This window comes from Girardinichthys multiradiatus, chromosome 1, assembly GCF_021462225.1.
Source record: "Girardinichthys multiradiatus isolate DD_20200921_A chromosome 1, DD_fGirMul_XY1, whole genome shotgun sequence".
Classification (NCBI taxonomy): domain Eukaryota; kingdom Metazoa; phylum Chordata; class Actinopteri; order Cyprinodontiformes; family Goodeidae; genus Girardinichthys; species Girardinichthys multiradiatus.
In genome coordinates this window covers 28123940-28151531 of record NC_061794.1, presented here as the reverse complement: position 1 = coordinate 28151531, position 27592 = coordinate 28123940, and the positions used below count along the sequence as shown (strand labels likewise).

Sequence of the window (27592 nt, the reverse complement as noted above, 5' to 3'; positions counted from 1 at the left end):
CCACAGATGGATATGCATTTTCTTCAGCTTAATGCAGAAAAAACAGAAGTCACTGTTTTGGCCCCAAAAACTGTGAAGTTAGAGCAGCACATCAATAAACTTAATGAAGCTAAAAAACTCAGAGCACATAAGAAAGCTTAGTGCCATTATTGATTCAGACCTAAACTTTGACATAGGAGGAAAAATTATTTTTTCTAAAGGGCCACATAAGCTTGTGTGACTGTTATCAACCATTTTCTGATAACAATCTTCGCTGTTATATATATTCTTCTGGCAACAGCAGACATTGCAACTGAATAATTAAATGTAATCCATCATACTGACTACTGAAACTTTATATTTGACTTAACATATAATTATCTTTAACAAAAATAGTTGTCAAAAATGAGCAAGGCCTTGTATTTTACTGTATGCTTATTTGGAGAATTTAAACTCTCAACGTGCCTTGACCTTGGTAATTGTTCGAGTATGGAAGCTTCAGGCACGCATTGACATTATTCCCCCACCACACACACAAACACAGTTACACTATAAGCCATGAATTAACAGACCAGTATGAGCTATTCTGTGAAAACAATAAATACTTTAGTCTTCATGCGGTCAGCTTTTAACAGTGTCTCCCAACATCTACTTTAAGTTTCTGTTGAAACATTAGAAAACTACGGCTTATATGACAATACCTCCCTTATTCTCATGTATGTAAGGTGTATTTGAAGTCAGGTGCCTACACACCATCTGTTTTAGGCAGTACAGCGCATATGCTGTATGTATAGGTATCCTATAAGTTGGATAAATCAGTTTTTTAATCACCTTTCATCAGTCTCTAATAAGGCAGACATTTACATGAACAAAACGAGCTGCTGGAAACCATCAGTCCACATTTATTCTATTTTTTATTCACCATGTAAGAGCGTGCTGGGTTCTCTTTGATGCCTACATTGTACCAGAGAGATATTTGACTGAATGCAGGTGGTAAGTTGGACATTGGTGGTCTTAAATAATAGACATCTTGCAGTGATACAAACCACACTTTGGTTAAATAATTTTTTTGAAAAACTTGAATTAGGCAAATATTATGCCATAAATTGAGAAGATTAATTTCCCCACAAAGAACTTTAAATAAATTATGTCTAATGGGTGACCTTAGTTGTATTTACACAGGCCTGAGGGATGTCACACAGCCAGGAAAGTGAATAGCTCGCACTGCTTTGTGCAGAGGCACACAGCAGCTCAAGCAGACCAGGATTTGCACATTGGCTACATCTTTGGATTTACAATATTTTAAAGTGCTTTTTTTTAAGTGATATTCAACCTTTTTCTTTGTTTAGCAACATAAAAGTGATTTTAGCTTTTGGTGAGTAATTGCATTTCTATGACGGTTTATAGACTCAGATTTGGATTTATGAGGAATATTTTTTGATTGGCCAAATACTCTTTTCATGGCAATGTACTCCAAAGTGGGTGAGTGAGAGTACAAATGTTACTATGGGACTTTTGGTGCACTCCAAAGGCCATTGCTGTGGTCTCTCTGGTTCTGCCGTTTAGACTGTGGTATACTCATATTGTCTCTGTGTTGCTTACTGCGGTCAAACACCGGCACCTACACCAATACCACTGCAGATTTGCCTGCCAGAAAAACTTTTATGATGAAATGTGAGGCACGGAAAAGGGAGGTGAGGACAAACAGTGAAGCTGTTTCCTTTAAGCCTCTGTTTTGCTTTGCTAACCAGTTTCCAACATCCACATTTGCCTGTCATTGTAAGCATGAGAGGAGGAAGTCTGAGGGAATTAGAGCCTACTTATACATCAGTGTTCATGCAGGTTACATGTCAGATTATAGATACATGTATGCTGAGTATATTGTAGAATGTGTGCATGCGTGTGTTAGAATAGTTTGTGTCTGTGCCAAGTGAAAAAAAGCCCACATGTGGCCAAGAATCATTATCTTATCAACCACAGAATCGTGAATGCATATTTGGGTAATTTTTCAAATGATGTGGTGTTGAGTGAGGAGCACCGATGTTTCTGTATGATTTTTTTTTTTGGATGATAGGCTAACAATAGATGTGTGTTTAATTAATTTATTTTTGTTTTCAATTCATTCTCAAATGTTGCTTTTAGAACTAAAGATAATCTTTATTTCCCCCGTGTTTTAACTCAAATACACAAATAAATAAAAAGATTACTTTGTATGCATGAAGCTCAATGTAGTCCCTACATCTTTGGTGCTGCAGGCTTGCTTTCTTTGCCAAACTATGAAGTATGTTTAGAGAAATGTGACCCTTGAAGAACCTCCTTTGCTACAGTTACAACTTTATGTCTTTTGGTTTACTGTTTGTCTTCACCAGCTTTGTATATCTAAATGCAGATTTTTTTCTTACTCTGCTTTGCAAAATAAAAAGATTTCTGTCAGATTGGAACACCTATGTTTTTGGTATTGACACAGATTCTCAGTCATATTTAAGACTTTGAATGGTCTATGATAAAACATGAAGGTGATTGAGTATAAACGTTTTTCGACATGTTTGCTGTGTAAGTAAAATTTATATTTATTGCATCTTCACTGACATGAAAATCACAAAGTGCTTCACAAAGGCAGAGGACACAAAAAACACAGTCTAGTTAAAAGCCTGTCTGTATAAAAATGTCTCTAACTGCTTTTTAAAGGAGACAGTGTGTGTCCTCTATGGCTTGAGGCAAACTGAGCTTTTCTGGCTTTATTGTAACAATGGCTTCTTATTGACTCTTCTACAAATGCCATATTTTTGTAGTGCACGCCTGTGTTGGACCACATGTTTGTTGAATATTGGACCATTTGCATGTTGCTGGACGCCACCAGGCCTTCTGGCGTTTTTGGCCATTTTGTATCCAGGACAGTCCGTTCCTACAGATCCCGTCGGACATTGCGACTGATATGACGGGGCGCCCCAAGTCTGACGTCACAGGACGCTATATAGGAAGGCGCCCATTTTGAACACTCGCCTTCAGCTGGAGACCGTGACATGGTTACCAACATCTGAAGCATCACCTGGAGAAGAGTCCCGAGTGGATTTCATTTATTCTCTCTCGTTGGCCGACGAATAATTCATAACTGAGGTTTCTGGAATAAGAAGGCCAGAAATTTCACTTTGTCGATCGAAGACGTGAGTTTAACACGTAACTAAAAAACCACGGAGTTTCAAGGAGCCACCTTGTTTTGTCCTAGTCGACTGTGATGGTCAGATCATATTTTCCCTTTCGCCAAGGAGGCCAGAGGACGAAGATTGACCGCTTTTCCTGAAGTTAACCGTGGACGCACATTAACTTCCAACTTCCACCCCATTCTCTCTCAACCCCGCTTAGAAGGAAGACAGTGACAAGTAAAACCCATCCTTTATTTTTGTTTCTTTCTTAGAAACTCTGGGCAGGGTACAGGAGGTTTTAGTGTGATGAGATTTGCTATTTAATCTAATGTGTTCTGAATGATATGTGCATGTAACCTTTTTATTGGAACTTTGATGTGCCGTGTTGGATGCCTGGAAACCGCTGCGCTACCCAGCTTTGTGTGTGCTTTGCGGGGTTGTTGGACACCTGAGAGCAAGCGCAGGTGCGCTGTGAGACTGGACTGTTAAAATAACCTCATGGTGAAATTCCCCATTTTCTTTGTCTTCAACCTTACTGCTTACTAGCTTGCCGCCAAAAGTTTTATAACCCTTTGTCTGCTCACCTCGCAGAGTTGGGGGAGGTTTTATGACTGAGTATAACTGAGTTACAGTTGGAGCTGTGCCCCAACCTCCGCTCATAACCACACCCCTTTGTCATATTATCATTTTTGCCATAACTGCTGTTTTGCTTTATTTTTGTTTAGTTAGATATTTTACCCCTTGTGTGTAGAACTTTGCATGTTTGAGTAGGTGAAGATTATTAAATCGGAAGAACGGATTGTATCAGGCTGTGATATAATAAATATTCACATAGATAAACAGAAGGCGTTTTGTGTTTATTTTGTGCAAGAGTGATTCGTCAGTCAAGATAAGGTTGAAGTTCCACACGTTTCAGCAGAAACAGTCGATTGAACAGTGACATCTCTGGTAATAGTTATCAATTATTACTGAGTATATAACGGTTGTAATTATCAGAGGCATTGAGCCACAATTACAACAACAGAAGACATATCTGGTCTCGATTCATAAATGAGGATTTTGGTTAAGAAATTAATTTTGTCAAATTATGTTTTTTAATTATAATTATTGATAAAGATTAATCAATCAATAATCATAATTCCAACACCTGTTTTGTTGTCAAAATTACCCACATGAGCTGTGGATCTGCAGCCTCGCCAGAGTTATCATATTGGCTCCTTCTGTGCTTATTGCTTTCTTGCCTCGCCTGCCAGTTTAGGAGATCGGCCATGTTTTGATAGGTTTGCAGTTGTGCTATATTCTTTCCATTTTTGTATGAAAGACTGAACAGCACTCAGTCAGATGCAAAAAGCCTGGGATATTGTACTGGGGATATAGAACTTTATCCTGGACCTACCTGCTGTTTTCCTTGGTCTTCATGATGTTTGTTCACTGATGTTATCTAACAGACCACTGAGGCCTTCACAGAATACATCTGTTTACAGGAATTCTGTCTATTTATTAAGGGGTATAAGGATATATATGGGCTAAATACAAATTTACAACACTTGTCTGATTTGCAGATTATGCAATTATGCACTACTTTGCATATTACATAAAATTAAAATAAAATACATTAAGATTTGTGGTTGTAAGGTAATAAAATGTGGAAAAGGTTCAAGGGGTATAAATATTTTGCACATCACTGTATGCCATCTGATAAAAAAAGTTGGGGTTTACTGTTTAAGATCTTCTCATTGAGTACTTTAAGTTGGTGAGGGAGCGGCATCTCTGTGATGTTGATAACCTCAAGCCAGATAAAATGTTAAGAAATGCCATAATCTCTTTTCACCTTTTTTCACTCTGCCTGCTTTTACCCTTTCTTTTCATTGGTTCATCTGTGCCTGATCACCTATGTAACTTTCTCTCCTTGTTTCTCATGTAAGCTTTCTGGCAGCTATAAGTGCTGTAAGAGGGTATTAGCACGACATCTGTGCAACACCATCACAGCTTAGCAGGTGCAAGTGAGACAGCAGGGATTTCCTGTCAGGCCCCTTTGCTACATTTTTGCTACATTGCTTATTGCCAGGTGAAGCTGAAGCATAGGAGGTCTGCCTTTCTTTCTGTCACAGATATTGTGGGCGCACACATGCATGTGCATGCACAGCAAGCACCACGTCAGGATCAACACCCTATAATGTGTACAAGCATAGTGGAAGTACAAAGGCTTAGTGATATGCCTAATGTGTGTGTATGGCTGTGTGTTCAAATGTAATTTGCTGAGAACAGAGGAATCCTCAGTATTAGACTTTGGTTGTCTGCCAGCGAAGCAATATGAGATAAATACTTTAGCATCTTACACCTGGAGCTCTTGGCTGGCTTCTAATGCTATGACATTAGGGGTACCTGCAGTACCCAGGAAAACACAGTGCACTTCAGTTTTAAAAAATGTAGCTATACACATACAGTATCTGCAGAAAAGAACGAGTTTAACCTAACAGCTTCCTGCATTTCAGTAGCTTATACAGCAAGGTGGCCGTAGCTGTACAATCTTCTCTTTTCAACTTAATTGGCCTCTGACTTTTCTCTAGGATTTAGCACAGACACATTTTCATTATTTTACATTTATTTAGCAGGTTACTTTTATCCAAGGTAGCTAAAAGATTAATAGCAATATTCGGGGTCAAACTTGGTAAATGGACAGAAATTATACAATACGTTTCTTGTCATACCAATCTCAAAGCAGTTTGCACTACAACCACATTCACCCAGCAGCACTCACAAACGTGCACAGATTCACACACTGATATGCAGATTGGTGGGAAACTTGTGGTTTAGTGCCTTGCCCAGGGGCACATCGACATGTGGCAAGAGGAAGCTGGAAACAAACCAATCCAAACCATTTTCAGATTTTAAGACAACTACTCTATCCAATAAACCACAGTCACCCTAGTAACATGTTAACCCTTTCATATCTTTGGAAGGTTCACTATTAAATTAAGGTTATCACTAAACTCTGTATTATTTTTCAGTGTACTGAAATATTGACCTAGCAATTCAAACTAAGAGACCATTTATCATTTTTCTAATAAGAGCATTTTTTGTTGATCAGTTCATTATTAATCTTAAGCGGCTGTCATACCATTTCTGAAAAGCATGTTAGATAGGTTTAAATGTGAGAAAATGGAACACTTTTTGTAGAGTGTCAAGTACCTTCATGTTTATAAAGTATGTGTGTCACATATGATGTGATGTTATATTCCATAGTGTTTCTAGTCGGATTAAGGCTGGATAATTGACAGTGTTCTACATCAGGACGAAGCACATTACCTCTGCCATGATGTCACTGACTTGCTTTATTTTTTCCTATTATTACACACTATTACTTTTAATGATAACCTGATCAATTAGGGGTAAGGTTCTCTGTTTTGGGTGTCTTCAAGTGTTCCAAAAATTATTATCAGAAATAATCACAAAGTAGATCAGTCTGCTGACAGTTGGAGCCACTTCAAGCATTCAGTAAGTACAGTGAGTGATCTCATGGTCCCATCTGTGTGCACAGATAAAGATCTGTGCACACAGATAAAGAGTTATGTACACAGATAAACATTGCTACAAAGTTTTAATATCAAAATATTATTGGGAGCCTGGTCTAGCTGGTGAGCAAATTGCTAAGAGTTTACCTAAGACAGCATATATTTCTACACCATTGAATGCAAGGCACAAGTGCTATGATGTGAAGACAGAAAAGTCCATCTGAGTTTAAACTGTCTTGATTTTATGTCGTCTTCATTTATGAAAGTGCCTTGTGAAATATTTGAAAGATGTGCCGGAACACTCTGTTCTTTAATTCAGAATCAGCTTTATTGCCAAGTTCGTACATACAAACAAGGAATTTGACTCCGGTACACTTTGCTCTTTGGTTTTGTTTTTGCATTACAGAATATACATATTTACAATGTACAATATACACATATATAATAAAAAGGTGCATTTGCAACATCTGTATGCTGTTGTTTTGTACTCTATTGAATGTTTAGCAGAGAAACAGCCTGGGGGAAGAAACTGTCTCTGTGGCGGCTGGTTTTAGTGAACAGTGTTCTGTAGCGGCGGCCTGAAGGTAAAGCTCTGAACAGTTTATGTGCAGGGTGTGTGGGGTCTGCAGATATTTTAGCAGCTCTTTTCCTGACCCTAGACTTGTATAAGTCCTGGATGGAGGGAAGGTCAGCCCTGATTATTCTCTCTGCAGTCCTGATTATTCATTGCAGTCTGGACCTGTCCTGTTTTGTGGATTAGCCAAACCACACTGAGATGGATGAAGACAGGACAGATTGAATGATGGCAGTGTAGAAGATGACCAGCAGCTCCTGTGGAAGGTTGAACTTCTTGAGTTGCTTCAGGAAGTACAGTCTCTGCTGGGCCTTCTTTCAAACAGTGTCTATGTGTGAAGACCATCTCAGGTCCTCAGAGATGGTGGTTCCTAAGAACCTGAAGTGGTCCACGGCCAATACAGTGTTGTTGAGGATGGTGAGGGGGGTGTATGGGGGTGGTGTTCTCCGAAGGTCCACCACCATTTCTACAGTCTTGAGTGGGTTGAGTTCAAGGTAGTTCTGACTGCACCAGTGTACCAGCCGATAATTCCCTTCTTTCTGCATATTTTCAAGCAATTCTTGTAAAAGTTGTTGTTAATAAACTCTCCTTTACTGTCTTTCTTAAATTCACATTAAAGCACACATGCAAACATTGAGTTCAAATGAACTTACTGTGTGCAGAGTGACAAAAAGTGCTTGGATTTAAATCAGTTGTTGAAGGAGCAGAATTTCTGCTCATCACGGCCAGCTAAAAATGTGAATGTGCATATGGATCATTTTAGACGGAGCAGCAGAATACTAGTGCCCAACCTAAGTTCTGGATGAAGCTCAGATATCTCTCAGCTCATTGGACACAGTCAGATACAGAGGATTTTAAAGTGTGAGGGTAAAGCAAATGAGCAATGTGATCTATGGCAGCACCGGGACAATCACGCAACACTTGATAGAACCATCTCCAAGTTCCCCCTTCCTTTACATCTCTTTTTACACCATCACGCTGCAGTGCTTTATATTGTGAACATTAAGTCTTTAAAACTTTTACAACTTCCAAATGTCAACAAGTAAGTGTGTTGGGAGATGTCACTTCTAGCATTGGCCACTCCACTGTGAAATAAACAGAAACAATTTTCTAAAGTTTTTCTTTTTTGTTGTTGTTGTTGATTTCATGGTTTTCATTTTGCATACTGTTTGCTATCAGTTTTCTGATGAGAATTCTTCTTCTTTTATTTTCATTGTTTCTTGTCCTGATCAATTATAGGTTGACGCTCTGCGAGTGCGCCTGGACGAGAAGGAACAGATTCTGACTAAGAAAACCAAGCAACTGCAGGACTTAAGTGATGAAAAGAGCACACTGACAGGAGAAATCAGAGACATGAAGGACATGCTGGATGTCAAGGAGAGAAAAGTGAATATCCTACAGAAGAAGGTAAAGATTTCAGCCAATTTTAGCATAATTTATTGTTAATTTTCTCATGAATTTTGTATTAAGCATTAGACGTTTTCAACACTTACTTGACTTGTTTTTTTTATTTGAGGTACATAAGAGTTGATGGAAATAGATACTGCTAGTTGAGTCTTTTTTCATCACTTAATTGGTGACATATGTGCTGCTGTTTCTGTTTTTGAAATGTAAACATATCCAATTTTGGCTGACAGGAAGGGGAAATTATAATGTACAGAGTTGAAAGTAGTATCTTGCTGTTAAATTTTGTTTCTAAAAAGAGAATATGTTATGTTTATTACAAGGTTAAGTCATGTAGAATATACTGTCACCCTCTGGCGCATCCCAAAGTTAAACATTCCTCTAAAGAGGCCCGAACCTTTAGGTGCATCTAGCAATTTCCTGTAAAAAAGACTTTGTTTTGTCTTTTTCCATTAAGATTCCAAAATAAATGTGACAAAAAAAAACAGTAAAAATAAATTTGAAGAGTAGCCTTTAAAAAAATATGGAATATAGTAAACACGAACTATTTTGAAATTATTACCATAGAGAAGACACACTTTCAGAAATAGTCTATTTTAAAAAGCAAAGAAAACAAAACAAAAAAACACCAAAAAGACAATAATGAAACAAAAACTGCAAAAGTGTACATATGTGTTTATCTTTTTTGCCTTAAAGCCCTATTTTAAGATCTGGTGAATTGGACATAATTGTATCACTGGAAGACAGAAAATAAATTATGCATTATTTTTGGTTGAAGGTGTATATTTGCTAATCCAGTGATAGAAATTAGACTCTTGTTAATCCCCTATAACATAAATGTGTTTTATCAAAAAAGTTAGTTCATTTGCTAATCCAGTGACAGAAATTAGATTTAGAAGCCGACTGATCTTGTTAATCCCCTATAATATAAATGTGTTTTAGCAAACAAAATTAGTTAATTCAGTTATTATCAATAATAAATAATTTGTACTCAAGCACTTGCTCATAATACTTCCTATACAGTTACTTGCATTATAAAAAGATGGGAATTGTTTGTGTTGCGTTCTGAATCTATACCTAAAGATCCGCTGCGTACAGCCAATGAAGTCCTCGCTGTATCTCAGGATTCTCTAACATGGGTGCATGGAATATGTTGTAGATGCTACACCAAAAAGTGCAAAAATAATTTAGCTGGTCTCAGATATCATACAAGACCCCCTAACTTTGATTGCACACATGCAAAACACACACACCCAAATAGCTCACACACACATTCGCACCACATGTCTCTGGGACCTTAATGACTTTTATAAGAGTATTTAGACAGGGCTGTTGCTACCTGTGGTGTGCATGTTGGCTATTTCTCTATAGACCAATGACTCACACATAAAGGTCTTCTCTTAACTTTGTTGTTTCCTCTGATGTCCTTAAATTAGAGATTCCGCTCCTCTTCCTCCCTCCCTCTTGCTGAGTTAAATGAAAACGCTCTCCAAAGGTCATACACAGGGCCAAGAGTCTTGATCTGTTTATGTGGGACTGTTTCTGGGTCAGACGGGATTACTGTGTTTATGCTGCACTTGCAAAGATTCTGTTCTGTTGTACAAATACGAGTATTTATAATTCAGATGCAATGAAATCTCACATAACATAAAATATCCAGACATCTGTATGCAAGGATACAACTGAAGAAGAAAATAAACTGAATAAAGAAATACAGAAACTAAAGGGGAAACTTAATATGTAAAGTATTCCCACTGAAAAATGTGGGATGAAAGTGAAAGATGTCTTCAAAAATCAAAGGCAAATGTTCTTAAATTCAGAAATTTCTTCATGACTCAACATTCCTGTCAGAGAATACACAACAGCAAAATTAATAAAATATCCTCATACCTGTTTTTAAGTAAAAATATCCTTTGATTTTATGACACACTATATTAAGGCTAAAGCTTTAGTAATAAGCCTGCTCAAAATATATCAAGCTTGGAGTTAGCCAACACATTTCAATGGGCTGCTGATTCCTTATATCTGTTTCTGATATGGTGAGAGATTTCAAGATTAAGATAATGCCTTTTTGTCTTTAATGCAAACACATCCAATGACCCATCTAGATATAATAATAGAGGTCTATAAGTGCATAACATGTCTATGTATGTTAGTTTAGAGTGTTTTTGTTATTTTCCCAGTCAAAAGGAATGTGAGTAATCAGTACTAATAGTCTTTTTCAAGTTTAGATTTGAATGAAATAATACAATACATAAACAGGAAAGTGAAAAATCTAAAATAAAATCAAAATTGTCTAAAACAAAAGACACCTGTTTTGTCTCAGGTTTAATTGTACAATAAATCTCAACAGGGGGTTTTGTACCAACTTTTGGGATTTTTTTGTCATTTTTACATGCAAATTAAAAGTCTTGAGTTATTTGGCACCACTTCATTAGTTTTTTTTTTGTTTTGTTATTAGCACATAAGGTGCCTTGTAAAAGTATTCATATTCGTTGTCGTCGTCTTCCGCTTTATCCGGGACCAAGTCACGGGGGCAGCAGACTCAGCCGAGATGCCCAGATGTCCCTCTCCCCAGACACCTCCTCCAGCTCCTCCGGGGGGAGCCCAAGGTGTTCCCAGGCCAGCCGAGAAACATAGTCCCTCCAGCGTGTCCTGGGCCGTCCCCTGGGCCTCCTCCCGGTGGGACGTGCCTGGAACATCTCCCGAGGGAGGTGTTCCAGGCAGGTGTATCCGGATCTCATTCTTTCGGTCATGACCCAAAGTAGGTGAGGGTAGGAACGTAGACCAACCGGTAAATCGAGAGCTTCGCTTTTCGGCTCAGATCTCTCTTCACCACGACGGACCGCACAGTGCCCCCATTACTACGGCAGCCGCACCGATCCGTCTGTCGATCTCCCGCGCCATTCTTCCCTCACTCGCGAACAAGACCCTGAGATACTTGAACTCACCACCCCTGTCTGCCAGTCCAGAGGCACTGTCCCCGACCACCATGCAATGTTGAAGAGGCGTGTCAACCATGACAGCCCTACAACATCCAGAGACTTGAGGTACTCAGGGCGCATTTCATCCAACCCCCGAAGCCCTGCCACCGTGGAGCTTTTTAACCACCTCGGTGACTTCAGCCTAAGTGATGAAAGAGTCTTACCCCAAGTCCCCACAAGGGAATGCGTGATGGCAGCAAGCAACACGTAAACTCACCCCTGCCCACCGCCTCTCCCCGTAGGCCACTCCAGAGTAGAAGTGTCCAGCCTCTCTCGAGGAGATGGGTTCTAGAGCCCACGCTGTGTGTGGAGGTGAGCCCCACTATTTCTAGTCGATATCTCTCGACCTTCCGCACAAGCTCAGGCTCCCCCCCAGTGAAGTGACATTTCACGTCCCTAGAACCAGTCTAAGCATCCGGGGATTAGGCCGCTGAGGTCTCCACCTTCGTTCGCCGCCCAATCCTCTTTGCACCGGTCCCTCATGGTTCCCCCTGCAGGTGGTGGGCCCACTGGTGGATGGCCTCGCATCTCTCCTTTGGGCTTGCCCCGGCCGGGTCCCGCGAAGAGCAACCTAGCCACCAGGCGCTCTCCTACGGAGCTGGGGTCCCACCCTGGAGCCAGGCCTTGGGTCGGGACCCCAGCTCCGTCGTACCGGGCGACGTCACGTGCCTCGTTTGTGTGGTCCTCATGAGGGTGTCTTGAACCGCTCTTTGTCTGACCCGTCACCTAGAGTTATGTTTGCCATGGGCAGGAGTAGGGTCTCACATATTCATATTAATCAAACATTTCACATTTTGTTACATTACAACAATACGCTTCACTGTAATTTATTGGATTAATGTGATAGATCAACACAATCTTTTAGAAAGGGAAGTAGCACATATTTCTGAATTGGACAAAACACAACTAAACTGAAAGGCCGGAATGGGCAGTCAAACAGTAGGATTCAGTGGCGAGCAATGAAAACCAGGGAATTTAAAAACTTGGAAAAGTGGAAAAATAACCAATGAACTAGAAGAGATAATCAGAAGAAATGTTGAGCCGCTGGTGGCAGGGAGAATGCAGAGCAACTGAAGGAAGGAGGCTAATGGACACAGAAGAGCAGGAACACAGAAACACTGGAAGTAATCTAACAGAACTCTTAACCGTACAAGATTACAATAAATAAGTAAACAATGGGATTAACTATAACAACAGAAATTAAAATTGGCTATACTACACTTTGCAGAAAACAAATCCAGATTTTTGGGCTGATAAGACAGATAAACATAAAGATATAAGCAGAATGTTGTTCAGGCATGGGCGGTGTAACACTGCAGACTGTGTTTAAGCTGTTGTAAGTATCCTTCATTAGTTAACTATGCTTCGTCTTAGGAGAATATGAGGAATATTTCTTCTATTTCCAGATGTTATTTGGACAGTTGGCACAGTTTATTGCATCATTTCATGATGTCATTGCTGTAGCTTGAGACACAGGTTGATCCTAATAGCAAGTGGCTCAATATGAGTGAAAACAATAAAGAGATTGCCTTAATATTACTGGAAAAGATTTTGTGAGCACACTGGTCTTATGTATCACAACACAGGACAGCGAAGGCTCTGTTTAAGCCCTTGGTCAATGAGACCAGGTCCAATGCATAATGATGCATCTATTTGTTTTTTTTTTCTACTTACGTTTCTTTTTCCCCCTTTCTTTGGCTACGGGGGTAGGGTTGTGGGAGGTACACATGCACAGCCAGCTGTGGTATGGTTTTGGCATACATGTGTTATTCATGTTCAAACATTGTGGTCATCGCAATCCATATTCATGCTTTTAAAACGGCTTTCTGTGTTCATGGAAGTATAGTATCCCCACTATCATGCTCCCACCCATAGCAGACTCAGACAGAAAGATTTGATTGCGTCTGCTTTGGCTGCATGCTTGAGTGTTTATGTGTCCATATGGAAGGAACCCCTGTCCACCCTGGGCTTTCCCATTTATAATGTGTGGTGAGTATCCTCTGGCCTCTAAGCCTCTTAGGGAACCACCCTCTGTTTTGGTGCTGCCTCTGCAAGAGTCTTTCAGCACTAACTATTGCCTGCTGTTTTTGCTGGCTCTTGACTAGTTTCATCAAACTTTGGCTGTCAAGAAAAGTTCATGTCTAAAATAATGTTTGTTGTCATTTTAACGATATTTGAAGCTTACTGCTTTGCTGTGTTTGTTGTTTCCATAAACAGAAAGAACAATGAAGATGAAGTTGGATAAAGTCTTTCAGCAAATCCTTCTTGATATAATGCTGAAGGCACTCATCCTTGAAGTGTGGGAAATAGGAATTTCCCCACTGATGTGGGAACATTTCCATGAAAAAAAAAAATTTAACCAGGCCCTTCGAAGAGATTCTGATGCTGGGGAAAAGTGTAATGAATTGTATGGGTTATTGCACCCAACAACTGAACCCGATCTTATCCTCTTTCAGCATAGACATACTTAAGCTTGGACTACAAAATTACAATAAGAAATAAATATGGCGGATACCCGAAATTGATCAGCCAGAAGTTCGTGATCTCATTTACCTGTTCCGCAGCAAATACTGTGATGTAACAATTGGAAAACCATAACAGATGATAGAGACATTTAAATGGACTGAAAAATATGACCCAAACAGCTGAACTTTTCTGCACTCCTACAGACTCCAAGTACACAACAAGATTTATTTAAAGGCAAAAAAGTGGATTTTGCATGATATGCATGGATGTACTTTTTAAAAACACATTTAACTTTTATTTTCCTAGTTTTAGTAAATCAGTGCATATAAGTTTAATCTGTTATTATCCATGAATACATTTGCTGTTGGTTCCCCGAAACAATCTTCGATTATTCTCTCTGTTTCCAGTTTCTTGTACTTCTTACATGATTTATACATAACTCCAAAACAACACTGCAACTATCGACTGTGATGCATAGGGATAATAGGGAATAGTAGTGCATGTGGATCAAAAGAAAAATATTAGTCTAGCAATGGCATAGTGTTATTATTTTGAGTGCACACCTTTGTAGTAACATTTTAAAAATAAGAATATTTGACCTTGTGAGACGTGAAAACACTGTAACCAGTACTTTCTTGAAATGGCAGTGTGATTACTGACACTTGGTTTTATGCTTATGCTTAGAGTTTTAGGTCAGGAGTTTGTAACCTTCATCATACCAAGGGTCATTTTGGTCATGCCATTTTTTGTCCATTTTCTTCTGTGACCAGTCCACGTTTTAGATCTTTCAAATAAATTGAGGCCTTTTGGTTAATTTTTGTTTTTTTAACCATTTTGTGTGTTATTATCACAGTGCCAGCTCAGTTTATTTATATAGCACCTATTCACAACAAGTCTTGTGTCACTTTACCAAACAGATTAACTTTAAATATTTATAAATATATAGCTGATTTAGACCAATCATATTGAAAGATTCAAAATCAATTATATACAGTTCAATGTAATCGTAGTAGTAATAAAACAATCCAGTCAAGTTCAGTTTATTATGTCAACTGTATAATACATTTTTCTAAGAAAACCTAGCGAATTTTGTATTTTGCATTTAATAGAGCATTCATCCTGAACTAGAATGTAGCTACAGTGGATAGTTAATTGCATTGAGACTTTAAATTTGCATCAATCCATTATACTGAGCATGAATGTGGTGACACTGGAGGAAGAAAAAAGCTCACTTTTAAAAGCAAGAAAGCTCCAGGGGAACCAAGCTAAGTGTGAATGTCCATTGTCACGACTGACTGGGGAGAAGAAGCATTTATGTATCTTTTCCTGCCACAATATGGTGCAAGCATGTGGGAAAATCTTAGCTCTTGATGAGCTCTGGAGAGACTACATTAGATGCTTGGAGGTTAGATAAACAAAGTAGACAAAAAGTCTAAAGAGTAGTAGGCTGTCATTAAAGTTGTGAGAACCTATAAACATCATATGGTTTTTAGCTGTTAGGTGTGTTAAAATTAAAATGATAATTTAGCTGCTCATCTTCACTCACAGATGTTATTGTATTTTTCTTCTTTTACTTAAAAACTAGAGGAAAAAAGTTAATCAACCCCTTCCTGTTGTCACAAAAAACATAACGATTACTGTTTTTCATGTTGTATTAGGTCAATTTTACAGAGCGTCACCGTGAATGGGCTAATTAGCCGCACATGCCACCAGAGCCCCAGGTTCCAAACCCCCGTTTCAGCTTCTAGTTTACGTTGTTTTAAAAGTACTTTGCCTTCCATTTTATTTTAGAAAGCCTGATATATTTCTGAAAGATCCTCTTTAAGACAATAAGGCTATGATAACAGACAAGAACTGTGCCATAGATCAGTCAGGCAGTCATTTTCTACCGCTTATTCCATAGTGGGTCATGGGGAAGCTTGTGCCTATCTCCAGCAGTCTGTGGGCAATAGGCAGGGTACACCCTGGACAGGTTGCCAGTCCATTGCAGGGCAACACACAAACACACTCATTCATACACCTTAGGGCAATTTAGAGTGACAAATTAACCTAACAGGCATGTCTTTGGACTGTGGGAGGAACCCACACACACGCATGTGTGAGAACCCATGCATGCACAGGGATTCCAGCCGGGATTTGAACCCAGGACCTTCTTGCTGCAAGGCAACAGTGCTACCAACTGTGCCACCATGCAGCCCTATAAGCTCACAGCACCTGGGATTCCCAGGAGGTCTCCCATCCGAGTACTAACCAGGCCCGACCCTGCTTAGCTTCCAAGATCAGATGAGATCAGGCATGTTCAGGGTGGTATGGCCGTAAGCCATTGTTTTTAGTTGAATTGGTCGCTCAAAATTTTACTTAGGGATGAGTGTGTGCATGCATGGTTGTTTGTCCTGTGTGTCCCTGTGTTTCCTTGTGATGAACTGTTTAGTTGTCCAAGGTAAACACCGCCTCACAGCCAAAGATTCATCAAAAAGATTGATCTTTTTTTATCTTTACATGCAGGTGACCCAAAGGTATTCTGGATAGATTTTCTGTCAGCTGTTTCTCAGACAAAAAAAATAAAATCAATAAAAAAATTGATTTTTGATGTCTCTCCATTGTAGTTTTTATGTGCTAGTGTGTGTATGTGGGTGGGTGGGTGTTTGGGTGTTCAGTCTTCATAGATCTGTGATGAGGAACCCAGGGCCTTTCGTACTAATGGATACCTGCTGACCAATCGCAGTGCAGAGACATGGCCACAGATAAGGCCAATGACGCTGGGGAAATTCTGCTAAACTGTCCGCAAGAGGGCCCCTCTCTCCTCCTATTCTAGCCTCTCCCCCTCATTGCTGCTATCAGCAATCAGCTTGGGTTAATAGTGAGAGCCCAGGGCTGGTTGATTGAAGCCAGGCTACACATCCATCAAGACAAAACCCCATGTTGGGTCACATATGAGACCTTAGCCATCACATTTGTCTTCTGGCCTGATCAAAACGATGCATATTTCACCTCAGGAGGCAAAATGCTTTTTGGGACTTTTCAGAAGATGAAGGACTGAGAACTAATGGGAATCCTGATGATATTGCACCATGACTCAAGATGGCCTGTTAACTTTTGGCAGTGTAGTATTTTATGCTTAAAGATCTAAGAAAAGCACTTAAAGCTAATATTCTCTGTGGAAAGCGAGTTTCAGTGTGACTCTTGAACTCTGAGTTAAACTGTATGACTGAATGCTTTATTACACTTGTCTGACCAGATCACTGTAAATTGGACCTGGGTCAGAAGCTACAAACAGCTGTTGTGGTCCTCACCAGGTGGCCACACTTTAAAATTTGTTTCTTTGTTGACATCGTTCTCTTTGCCTACAAAGGAAAGAAAAAAAAAAAAAAGAATTATTGCTAATGGTGCTGGAAGGAGAGGACTAAAGCACCATTGTAATTACCCAGCAATCATTGCAGCATTCCACAGCTGGGGTGGTTCAGAGATAGAGTTTTGAGCCTAAAGAGCATGGACGTCGATCAATTCTCAGATGAACATGGACACACACTTATTTACGTGTCAGCCAAGGTTGTACGAGTGCATTGTGTCTTTTTTTTTTAACAGCTCTTTGTCCAAATCTGCTTGTTGTGCTCTGCCAGGTGAAATGACTGTGAAAACTGGATATATGTATCCCTGATCCTATGTGTGCACATGTGTGCATTTATAGTCAATTGATATGTATGAATGCAGTGGAGGGTTTCTGTTGAAATGGTCTTCTGGAGGCAGGAATGTGTGTCGGGAGAGGGGAGGCTGTCTACCTGTCAAATGTGTCAGTGCTATGCGCTGCTCCCATTGCCTGAACCTAGCCTGACACTAGCGATAATAATCACACAGACTGATTAAAATATGTGGCTTTTCAACAATGTATGTTCAGAAAAGCCATAAATTATAATAAACTTACAGAATTATACTGCAAACATGCTTTCCTGTTTGTATTGGTACAGAGCATGAAGGTTTCATATATATGTGGGTTGTTCTTAGACTTTCATAGTTTTAATCTAAATATGACAAGTCACAAGTCTAGTTTATCATCCATTTTGTCACTGGGGACAGTCTTCTATTAATGTAGTCGGATTTTAGAAAGAAAGAAAAAATGTGTACAGTAAGACTTTAGTGAAGTAAAATTGCTCTAAAGGAAGTTATGTTTTGTAAGTGTATATCAGATGTTGATATGTATTTGCTCTGGAAAGACTGTCAGTGATGAACAAGAAACTTTTATTCAAATGTCTCACTTTGCTAATAATAACAGCACTACCAGTAACAGTAGCACATTTACAGTGATTAATATATAACTTTGTGTTAGGTTTGCTTCTGTCTACTTTTGTCAATTTTATCTGCCTGTGTGCCTGCATGTAAAATGAGAGCATCTGTGCTCATAAAGAGCAAGGGCTATCTTTACATTTTGTGGCATAGCACAACTGCTGGATCAATGAAGAACAAAAAAAGACATGAAAAAAGCTTAGCAGCTGTGGGACTCATTTAAAATAATTCCTTTAAATTTCACAAATGGACTTTTCTGTTGGAAAAAGTAATAATTTGCCTTTCTGGACTCAAGCAAATGTTATAACAATAAGTTAACCGTATTCATTCACTACTTTGCAGGTGTTATTTGTTCATTTTGACATTATGTCAGCTGCATAAAATACAGATTTCATAAATTTTTTATCAGCTCTTCTCTTTATCTCTCCACTTGAGCATAAAGGTATGAGATCTTACAAAATAAGTGGCCAAGAGATCTTTGAGCAGCTTTTTCATCGGTAATCAAACTTGCTGGAAGGTCATTAAAACAGGGAAACATGAATTTCATTATATAAAGCTGGTCACTTTGTCCCTTTACTTTCTTAGACAACTCACTGGCTTGTAGAGACCACAAGGACTAAATCATCGTGCTTCCTTTTTTATTTCCTGCCCGTATTCTTGCAATAATGTGTTTTTTCAGGTTTAGCTGATGATCTGAGTCAGATTTATGGTGTAGAGAGGGTATATGTTGATATAAAACCTACACAAGTAAATGCTGAGGATTGTGACACTTCTTGTTCTGTAAGCTAAAGAGAAAGAATATACCTGCTATACAATTGTAGTTATTTGATATGGCTGAACACCAATCATATCCTTTCACATAAACATAAATCACTATATACATTCAAAACAATCAAATATAAATTAAATGGGACATTGATAAAGTTAATTATTGTGCCAATGGCTGCAAACAGCCACATGGAGGCACCCTCATACACAGTATAGAGATACAGTTTAGTTCAAGTTTGTTTCTCAGGTGGATATAAGTTGGTTGAAAGACACTGACTGAATGAATTGAAACCCCAGCTTCTTGCATTCTGAGTGATTTTCTTTCCTATTTTTTAGGACCAAATAATGTCTAACTATTTTATGGATCAAAGCTCTTTGATTACAAATTATGGAGGCAATGTGTAGGTTTCTATGCTGGACTTTAATACATAAATGTTGTATTTTAAGTAGTAGAGCTTTATTTCCAATATGTGGCCTTTGAAACAATTTTTACTGTTTGAATTTGACCTAGATTTCTCCTGGGAAAGACATGCTGTATTACTGGATATTGTTGAGTTTGTGGTTATTGTCCCTCTGTGTATTCAAGTGCCCACTAACATAAAGGCCAGCACCAGGATCTTTGGCTTTTGCAGCTGTCCCTGACATGTTTTTCAAGGTGCTGACAAGCAAGTTGCTTTCCTGCAACAGTGACCAATTATTGTCTGGGCTTTTTATTGGTCCAAAAGATATTTAAAAAGATGAAATATTCTATGCTCATAGCGGTCACTCTCCATACTGGTCTACTTTTGTTTTGCCTAAAATGATTCGTTTGGCAGCCGCAGAGTTCTGCTTTTTCGTTTGGATGGCGGACAGAAAGGTCGAATGAGTTTGTGGTTCTGCTCAGGGAACAGGCTGCTTTGAGCCTACAGTTTTGGTTGTGTGTGTCTGCGTGCGTGCGTGCACATGTCTATCTAACCTTGTATGGATTAATCCCTGATGGAATACCAACACTGTGTGGACATTCACCATTATGTGGACATTTTGCCTGGTCTCCCAACCCTGTATTAAAACTCAGCTAGTGCTAATCATAATAGTTTTGTGCAGACCACAAAGTAAAATTAAAGCTCCCAATGGAGTTTTAATCCCATTGAAGAAAGCATTTAAATGTTTTAGTGGCGACTGTTAAATTTATATCCATCTATTTCAGATGTTATTTAAAACTTCTGAAACATGAAACATGTTAATGGAAACATGAATAGTGAATTTCCCTGTTTTTTTACAATGATGACAATACTACGATCCATTTATTACAAAACCGCTTCTTAGTAAAAACAAATCACTCTGGACGCTTAAAATATCCGTCTATCCATCCATTTTCTATACCTGCTTCTTCCATACTGGGTCACGGGGGAGCTGGTGCCCATCACCAGCAGTTTATGGGTGGAGTACACCCTGGACAGGTTGACGTTTCAAATATATTTTGTAGATTTTATTATTTAAAATATGGTGAAATTTGTTCTATTTACACCAGAAAGCGCTAATCATTTACTTCACTTAGCCTGCAATGTAAAAGAGAACCTTACATGCCCATAAATAAATATCTTCATTTCAGATATTTCAAAAATGTGGATCTCTGTGCAATTTTACTTAGAGATGAAATTGCAAAAATGATCTCATTGACACAAAATAGGGAAATGGCCAAAACAGAAAAAAACATATAAAATCGGCTTCAGGTTAATTATGCTCTTTGCCAGTTCGTACCAACATTCATACCCATACATTGGCCCTTTTACTTGTCATTTCATACAAGCAATCAAACCTTTTCTTATCCATTTATTTAACCATTATATTTTATTTTATTTTTCATGGTAGGTGGTTATTTTCATGAAATATAAAAATAAATATTATAAAATTATCTTAATTATATCCAATTTACTCCTAAATCCCGTTGTACACATTACATTAATTTAGATGACAACCTTAAGTTCAACATTTTTACTTTCTTCATCTTTTAAAATTAGAGGAATATTATGTATACCAACATTATGCATCTGCCATGTTAAATTCTCTGATTTTATACAGGGTATGTCCTCAGATAAAACTAAAATAACTAAGTGACTTCCCTATATATTGGAGTCATAATCACATTTTCTCACAGCAGACTTGAATTTCACTAAATAAAATTACGGTGGTTGTCAAATCGGCTGCCGACTATCCCCCTAGTAGATACAAATGGAGGGTAAAACACCACTCCAACTGTAGACAAAACCATTTTATACTGAAAATGTTGGGTATGAAGCTACAAGAACTACAAAGGTATGAGATGGCAAGAAGACAAAATCATCAGAGCTCTCCCATATCTCTCCGTCAACAGATGATCACTGACCCATGCTTTCACAAAGTTGGGCTCAGGCCCTTAGTTTCAGGGAAAAGAGCTCGTAATGCTACAGAATAATTTGGAACCACTGTTTGCCCTCTGTGGGAACAGTTTTGAGAGGGCTACTTTATATACAACATAACTGCACACCAGAACACAAAGCAAGGTCCACAAGGACTTAAAATAGCTAGTTTGGTTTTGAGCAACCTGACTGGTGTGCACTTATCCCTGACCTAAAATACATTTAGAATAAATTAGAATGGAAACTGTAAGCCCATCCATCTCATCTAACATCAGTACCTGACTTTACAAATGATCTGAAAGAACAATGGTCAAGTATTTGCATAAACACAGTCCTAATCTTTGTAGAAACCCTTATAAAAAGATTTTAATCTGATGTAGTTGCAATAGATGGTACAACTAAGAAGGGGACATCATTAAAGTTTATTTGTGTGAGTAAATACTGACCCAATACTTTTGGTGAACTTCGGTGCGGTCTCAGTTAATTGTGTACGGACAATACTTAAAGAAACTGTTGTTTTCCTGCTTCGAGAAACGTCAATGATGTTTTAGCTAGTCTGTGCAGCCCTCTCCAACATAAAGAGCTTTCCGGGGATATCTAAAAGCAGCAGGCCGAGCTGGTCACATGACATAGACCGCTCCTTCCTGCGAACATCATTGTGAAGGGTGACGTGCACAAACTGTAAACCAGATCTATATGCCACTCACATCAAAACAGACTGTGACTGTTAAAAATGGGTTATGCAAAAGGAGCACATGGGTCTTGCTGGGGATACGGTTGATAGTGGACCAGATGTATAGGCTTTTGTCAGTTTCTTTCCAACTCAACAAAGGGGCAAAACACTATAAAGTGACACTAGATACCAATATTTCTAAGTTTTAAATGCTAATCTCAACACATTGATCCAAACAGTATTGTGAAGTTCCTTATTACTTGCTAATATGACAGCTGTTCTTTGTGTTACAAGTCTGCTTACAGCATTTCAACAATGACTCAGTCAACTTCTGTTCTGTGAAGTCCTGTGCATTATGGAAATGTATCATTTTAGCTGTATTTAACATGTATAATGTCTATGTTAAGTGCAAATTCAAGGCCAGTTAAAGACAGCTGTACAGTATCACTCCCACTTTAAAAAGAACCTGGTTCTGTCCTATCAGCCTGTTTGGTAAGATTATCAGAGTAGAAACACTGAGTCTGTGAATCTTTAGGGAGCTGTGCGCTTGTGTGTGGGGATGATTGAGACTCACGTCATGTTTCCTCTGGAGGTTACACATTCATGAGACAGACAATCTACACCACAGTTCCCGGTCTAAAAACTGCTTATCGTAGGTGGTCTGCTCCAGTGGGAGTTGGGGTTGGTTTGAGAGTAGGATGACACATGTACCATAGTTTGGTGATAAACGCCTTTAAATGCACACACAAAAAAGAAAAAAAGGGAAAAAACCATGAATACCGTCCAAGGAAGCTTCATGTATTGTAAGATAAAATAAATGATCGTTGTTTTTGATAAAAAGGAAGAAAAAATAATGACAAAGCTGCCTTGTTTATTGCACTGTCAACTAAAAGTTTTTTTTTTTCCTCATGTAAGGTTTATTGGATTGTAACAGAATTCCATGCTCTCTTTCCCATATCCGTGATTCACAAGACTTGTTTCATGCAGAGGCATAAGCTTCGAGGCGTGTTTAATGTTTTTCTGCACAATTTCACCGTAGGCCAAGCGACAAGGCTAAATGTTTTGTCGAGGGGTTATTTTGTTCACCAGGCCAAAACAAACTAAAGGCTGGTGAAGAATGTAATCATTTATCTAAGGACCATGGGCAACATGCTCAATTTGATCTAAAATAGGCTTCGATGGTGCCCACAAGGAGATAGAGAAAGGATGTGCTTGAGTGCATTTGTATACATGTAAAAGAACATGTTTTGTCAAACTTTTGGACCACTACAACCAGAGGCCACAAGAAAATATTTTGTTTGTTTGAAATTTCCCCTTTGTTATTTTTTTCACATGCCCTGTCGTGGCATTTCTGGCTTACCATATAGAGAAAGTGGTTGCTTATATGTGCTGGGGCAGATTTGCTCTACAAAAAGGATATCTCAAGATGAAAGCCTAATTGTATGATTGACTTTAAATCAAGACTGAATCCAGTATCAAAGTAGACAGGCCACATTGATGTAATAGTATCCTGTGTTTGTATGACCTTCAACCATTTTGATTATTTGTGTGTCGGTGCGTGAGTGTTCCCCTTTGTTTAATGCACATGGAGCACAGCATGTTACAGTGTAATTATTTTTTAAGTCTTGACCAGTGCTTGCTGATCTGGAAGTTGAGTGGAAGGTTGCTTACATTTGGTGCACGAATATTCCAGTAAAGTAAGAAGAGCAGCCACTTTACTTCAAAAGGACAAAAACATGAAAGAATCACTAAGGAAATTCATTCTTTCTCACAGCACCCACCATACAGTCCCATCTTAAGTGCCCCCAGCAATTGCAAATTACCGGGAATTTTATCGGATTCTGGTAGTGTGAAGCTTTCCCATCATTCCCTAAAGGCTTTTATGTCCATATCCGTTGCACAAAAACCTACCAGAGCCTTTAGCTTGGTTGTTTAATGACTGCCATTAACATATCAAGATCTGCCAAGGGATGCTGGCTGCTTTTTCTCACCCCTCCTACCACTTTCTCTGGATTGCCAAAATCAAGATGGCTCCTCTAAATCTCAATTTGGATCCTTCAGGGAGCAAAGAACATCAAAGTCTCTGGTCTGGTTTGTTTGCAAAATCGCTGTGGAAATTTGGATATTATCTGTCTATGTACCCATGACTGGAATGGATCTTCCCTTTAGGGCATTTTTTTCACTATTACAATAAAATTCGCTTCTCTTGATGGCCTGAATCAATTTAAGTTGTTTAATATTAAATCATATACATTTTTTTTATGTTCATTTGCTTTTTTTTTTTAGTACAAATCCTGATCTGAGAATTTTGGTGATGAGTTAATGGCACTGTGTCTGAATGAAACCCACTTAGTTGGATACAGAGAAAACAAGTTTTGTGCTGGTGTGTGAATCTCATGAAATCCATCAACTCTTTTAACATTTTTTTTTTGTTTTTGTTTTCATGAAGATGATAATTCAGAATTCAAAGGAATGTGTCTTCATAGACAAAAATGATTGGCAACAAGCAAATCACCATATCACCATGACCTATCAGCAGATGTCCTGTCCCTTTGAAACTAATTTGTAGACCTCAGCAGCCTTATTGCATGGCTCTGTCTCCTAGCCTGGCCTCATCTGTTAGCGTTTTGTTTGGTGTAGCTCAGAGCGCTCCGTGTGCTCCCGTGTGTGTGCCCATGTGCATGTTTGCATTCTGTTTACCAGATGTGCATCAGATAAAGGCTGTTGAATGGCACAACTGGCTATTACACCATCACCGCTTCAGCTACATGGGGTTAGCCACAGAAATGAAGAGACAGAGTCCTTGAAGTGAACAGGACAGATTCAACTTTTAACTAAAACCCAACAAAACTGATACCAAACATAATACTGGGGAATTCTGGCTTAGATTCACATTACTAATTATGATTTAAATATTTGTTTCAATGCCCTTTTTCATTTGAGTTGTCTGTGAATGTCTGATGTTGGGAAGGATTTATTTTGGTAAGATTTTGAGGATTAAACATTTACAGCTTATTTCTGAGATGTCAGTCCATAATTGAAAAAATCACAAGAGGTTATCGTCTATTCACTGTAATGGTTGTCATTCTGTTTGTGGTACCATATGTTTTTGTAGGTGGGTATGTTTTAAAAAGACTTCACTATGATTTATTTAATCTCAATGGCTGTCATTTACTTCTTGTATTCCTTTATCAACATATCTCTTCCTTTGTCCCTCTATCTTTGTCCTTTTCTATCTCCAGATTGAGAACCTTCTGGAACAGTTAAAGGATAAGGACAAACAGCTGGTTGGATTGAGAGAAAGGGTTCAGGGCCTTCAAACCGACTCCAGCAACACAGACACAGCTCTGGCCACACTGGAAGAGGCTTTATCGGAAAAGGTACAAGAAAAACAGGATGAATGGAGGGCAATACTGTATGCATGTTGTTTTCATTGTATTATAAGATGCATTTATCTTTTGGGAAAGTTGACTAATAAAGGGATAGTTTGAATTTTTTGAAGGGAAGTTCTGTGAAGTTATTATCAATAACAGTTCCTTTTTCCATTTCCAGTCTCACTATCAATCAATCAAACTGACTGATGAAGTTGACAGGCTCCACCAATATTTAATACCTGATGAAAGAGCATTGTATTCTATGGATATTAACGTTTCCAGTTTCAGCTAAAACAGCTAAAATTAGCTTAGATTTGGGTTGTGGAGATGGCTGTTCTGACTTGCTATAAACCTTCAACTACTGTGAGAATTTCCTCTTTTCCACCAACTGACAGTAATATGATGTCTTTCCACTACAGGCAAGGGAATTATTACTGACAATATTTTCACAGAATTTCACTTAAAAAAACATGTACTGCATATAGGATTGAGGGTGAAAGCCACATAAACAAAATGCCTATGAGGGTAGGTCAAGCCGTTCAGTTAAGGAATCTGTCATGTTAATGTAAGTTAATCTTTTTCAATGTAGACAGCATAGCATAGTGGGAGATTAAGTGATGTTATTACTAGGTCATCACTACGATATTTGAATCACAGTTTCATTGATTCTGTAGCAGTGGCATACATGTGAGAGCTGCAGTTACTCATTTCTAAAAATCTTTTGGCATGTCCAAATATTCCTGGCTCAGTTGAAACAAAGGTTCTTCTGCTTTTTATTCTATTCTATTTCCCAGATATTTTACATGTCAAAAGGTCAAGAGACTTGATTTCAAGAGACTTGATTTTAGTTTCTTAAACATTTGAGAGAGATGGAATGTGGCCTTAGTTCCCCCTGTTCTTGGCTTGATTCTTAGTATAAACATGATTAAGAGATGAAGAAATGTGAGAAATACGTACCACAAGTAAAAAACACAAACGTTTGTCCTGGCTCAATTTACAACTCAATAAGAATAATTCTATGAACAAAAATAAAACTTCAACACTGTTGTTGAAGTAGAAATACATAAAAGTTGATATATTACATTTTGTGATCGCAGGGTTTACTGTACAAATTGCTTTGTTCTGGCCAGCCAATCTTACATGAACAAAATTAAAAATAGTTGCACACAGTTGCATGTGTCCGTTTGCATAATAGGTTACATTGTATTCAAATTATTTGTGCTGAACAGATGCCATAGGATTCAAGGTGAAGCAAACAAACCTTTAGTACATGATGGATGGAAGGATGAATAAGAGGAGTTGGGTGTTGTAAACATTCCTGTAATTGTTTGCTGGCAACTTGGGTGAGCAGCTGGTCTCCATAAAGCCTTACCTCAACAGACGTTAGCCAGTTTTTACCAAATGAAACCCAATTAATTGTACACAATTCCCCTGCAAAAAGACACTGTAAAACAACTTAAGCAAATAATCCCCTATATTAATATTTGTTTTCTTGTCATCACATCGTGATGAATTAATTTTTTAATTTGCAATCATGACTACGAACCGCATGCTATTGCCATTACAGTTTCAGTTGTTACTCTGTTCAGACTATGATCTAGCAGATGTCACATCCATGCCTTGAAATAATTAAATTTTGCCTTGATCTGACTGGCTTGATGTCAGAGTGACTCCATCCTTCTTAGCTATGTTGCATGTTTTTCATACTAGCATCTACAAAGGATTGATTTTGTACTTGAGGCTGTAAATGGTTTCCATTTCCACATTTGTACTCTAAGCTAAAAGATAGTTGCTGGATTATGTTTTTTTGCAGGAGGTCCTGTTGAAGACCTCCTAAGTGAGACAGATGTTAATGTCCAACCAGTAAATGTCCACGTGTTCTAACAGAGCTTCCCATAACAGAATAAAACATATCCTAACAGCTACAACCTTTACTACATCTTATCACAAATCTTTATGTGGTAGACCAACACAAAAAAGCATGTAACTATAAAGTGGAAGACAAAAGAAACACGGTTTTAAAAATTAAATCTAAATAAAAATATAAGTGTAT

At 38.5% G+C, this 27592-nt stretch overlaps 1 protein-coding gene and 1 non-coding gene across 2 annotated transcripts in view; one reads left to right on the top strand and one right to left on the bottom strand.

The window, feature by feature from the left end:
• LOC124867204 (ERC protein 2-like) overlaps positions 1 to 27592 on the top strand; it is a 263676-nt gene that overhangs the window by 53333 nt on the left and 182751 nt on the right. Inside the window, exons 9-10 of the mRNA XM_047363523.1 lie at positions 8451 to 8618; positions 25408 to 25545. Coding sequence (XP_047219479.1) covers positions 8451 to 8618; positions 25408 to 25545 — 306 coding nt within the window. The remainder of the gene's footprint in view (positions 1 to 8450; positions 8619 to 25407; positions 25546 to 27592) is intronic.
• LOC124877231 lies at positions 16268 to 16386 on the bottom strand. Its single transcript, XR_007040472.1, has one exon. It is a non-coding gene; the product is annotated as a 5S ribosomal RNA (ribosomal RNA).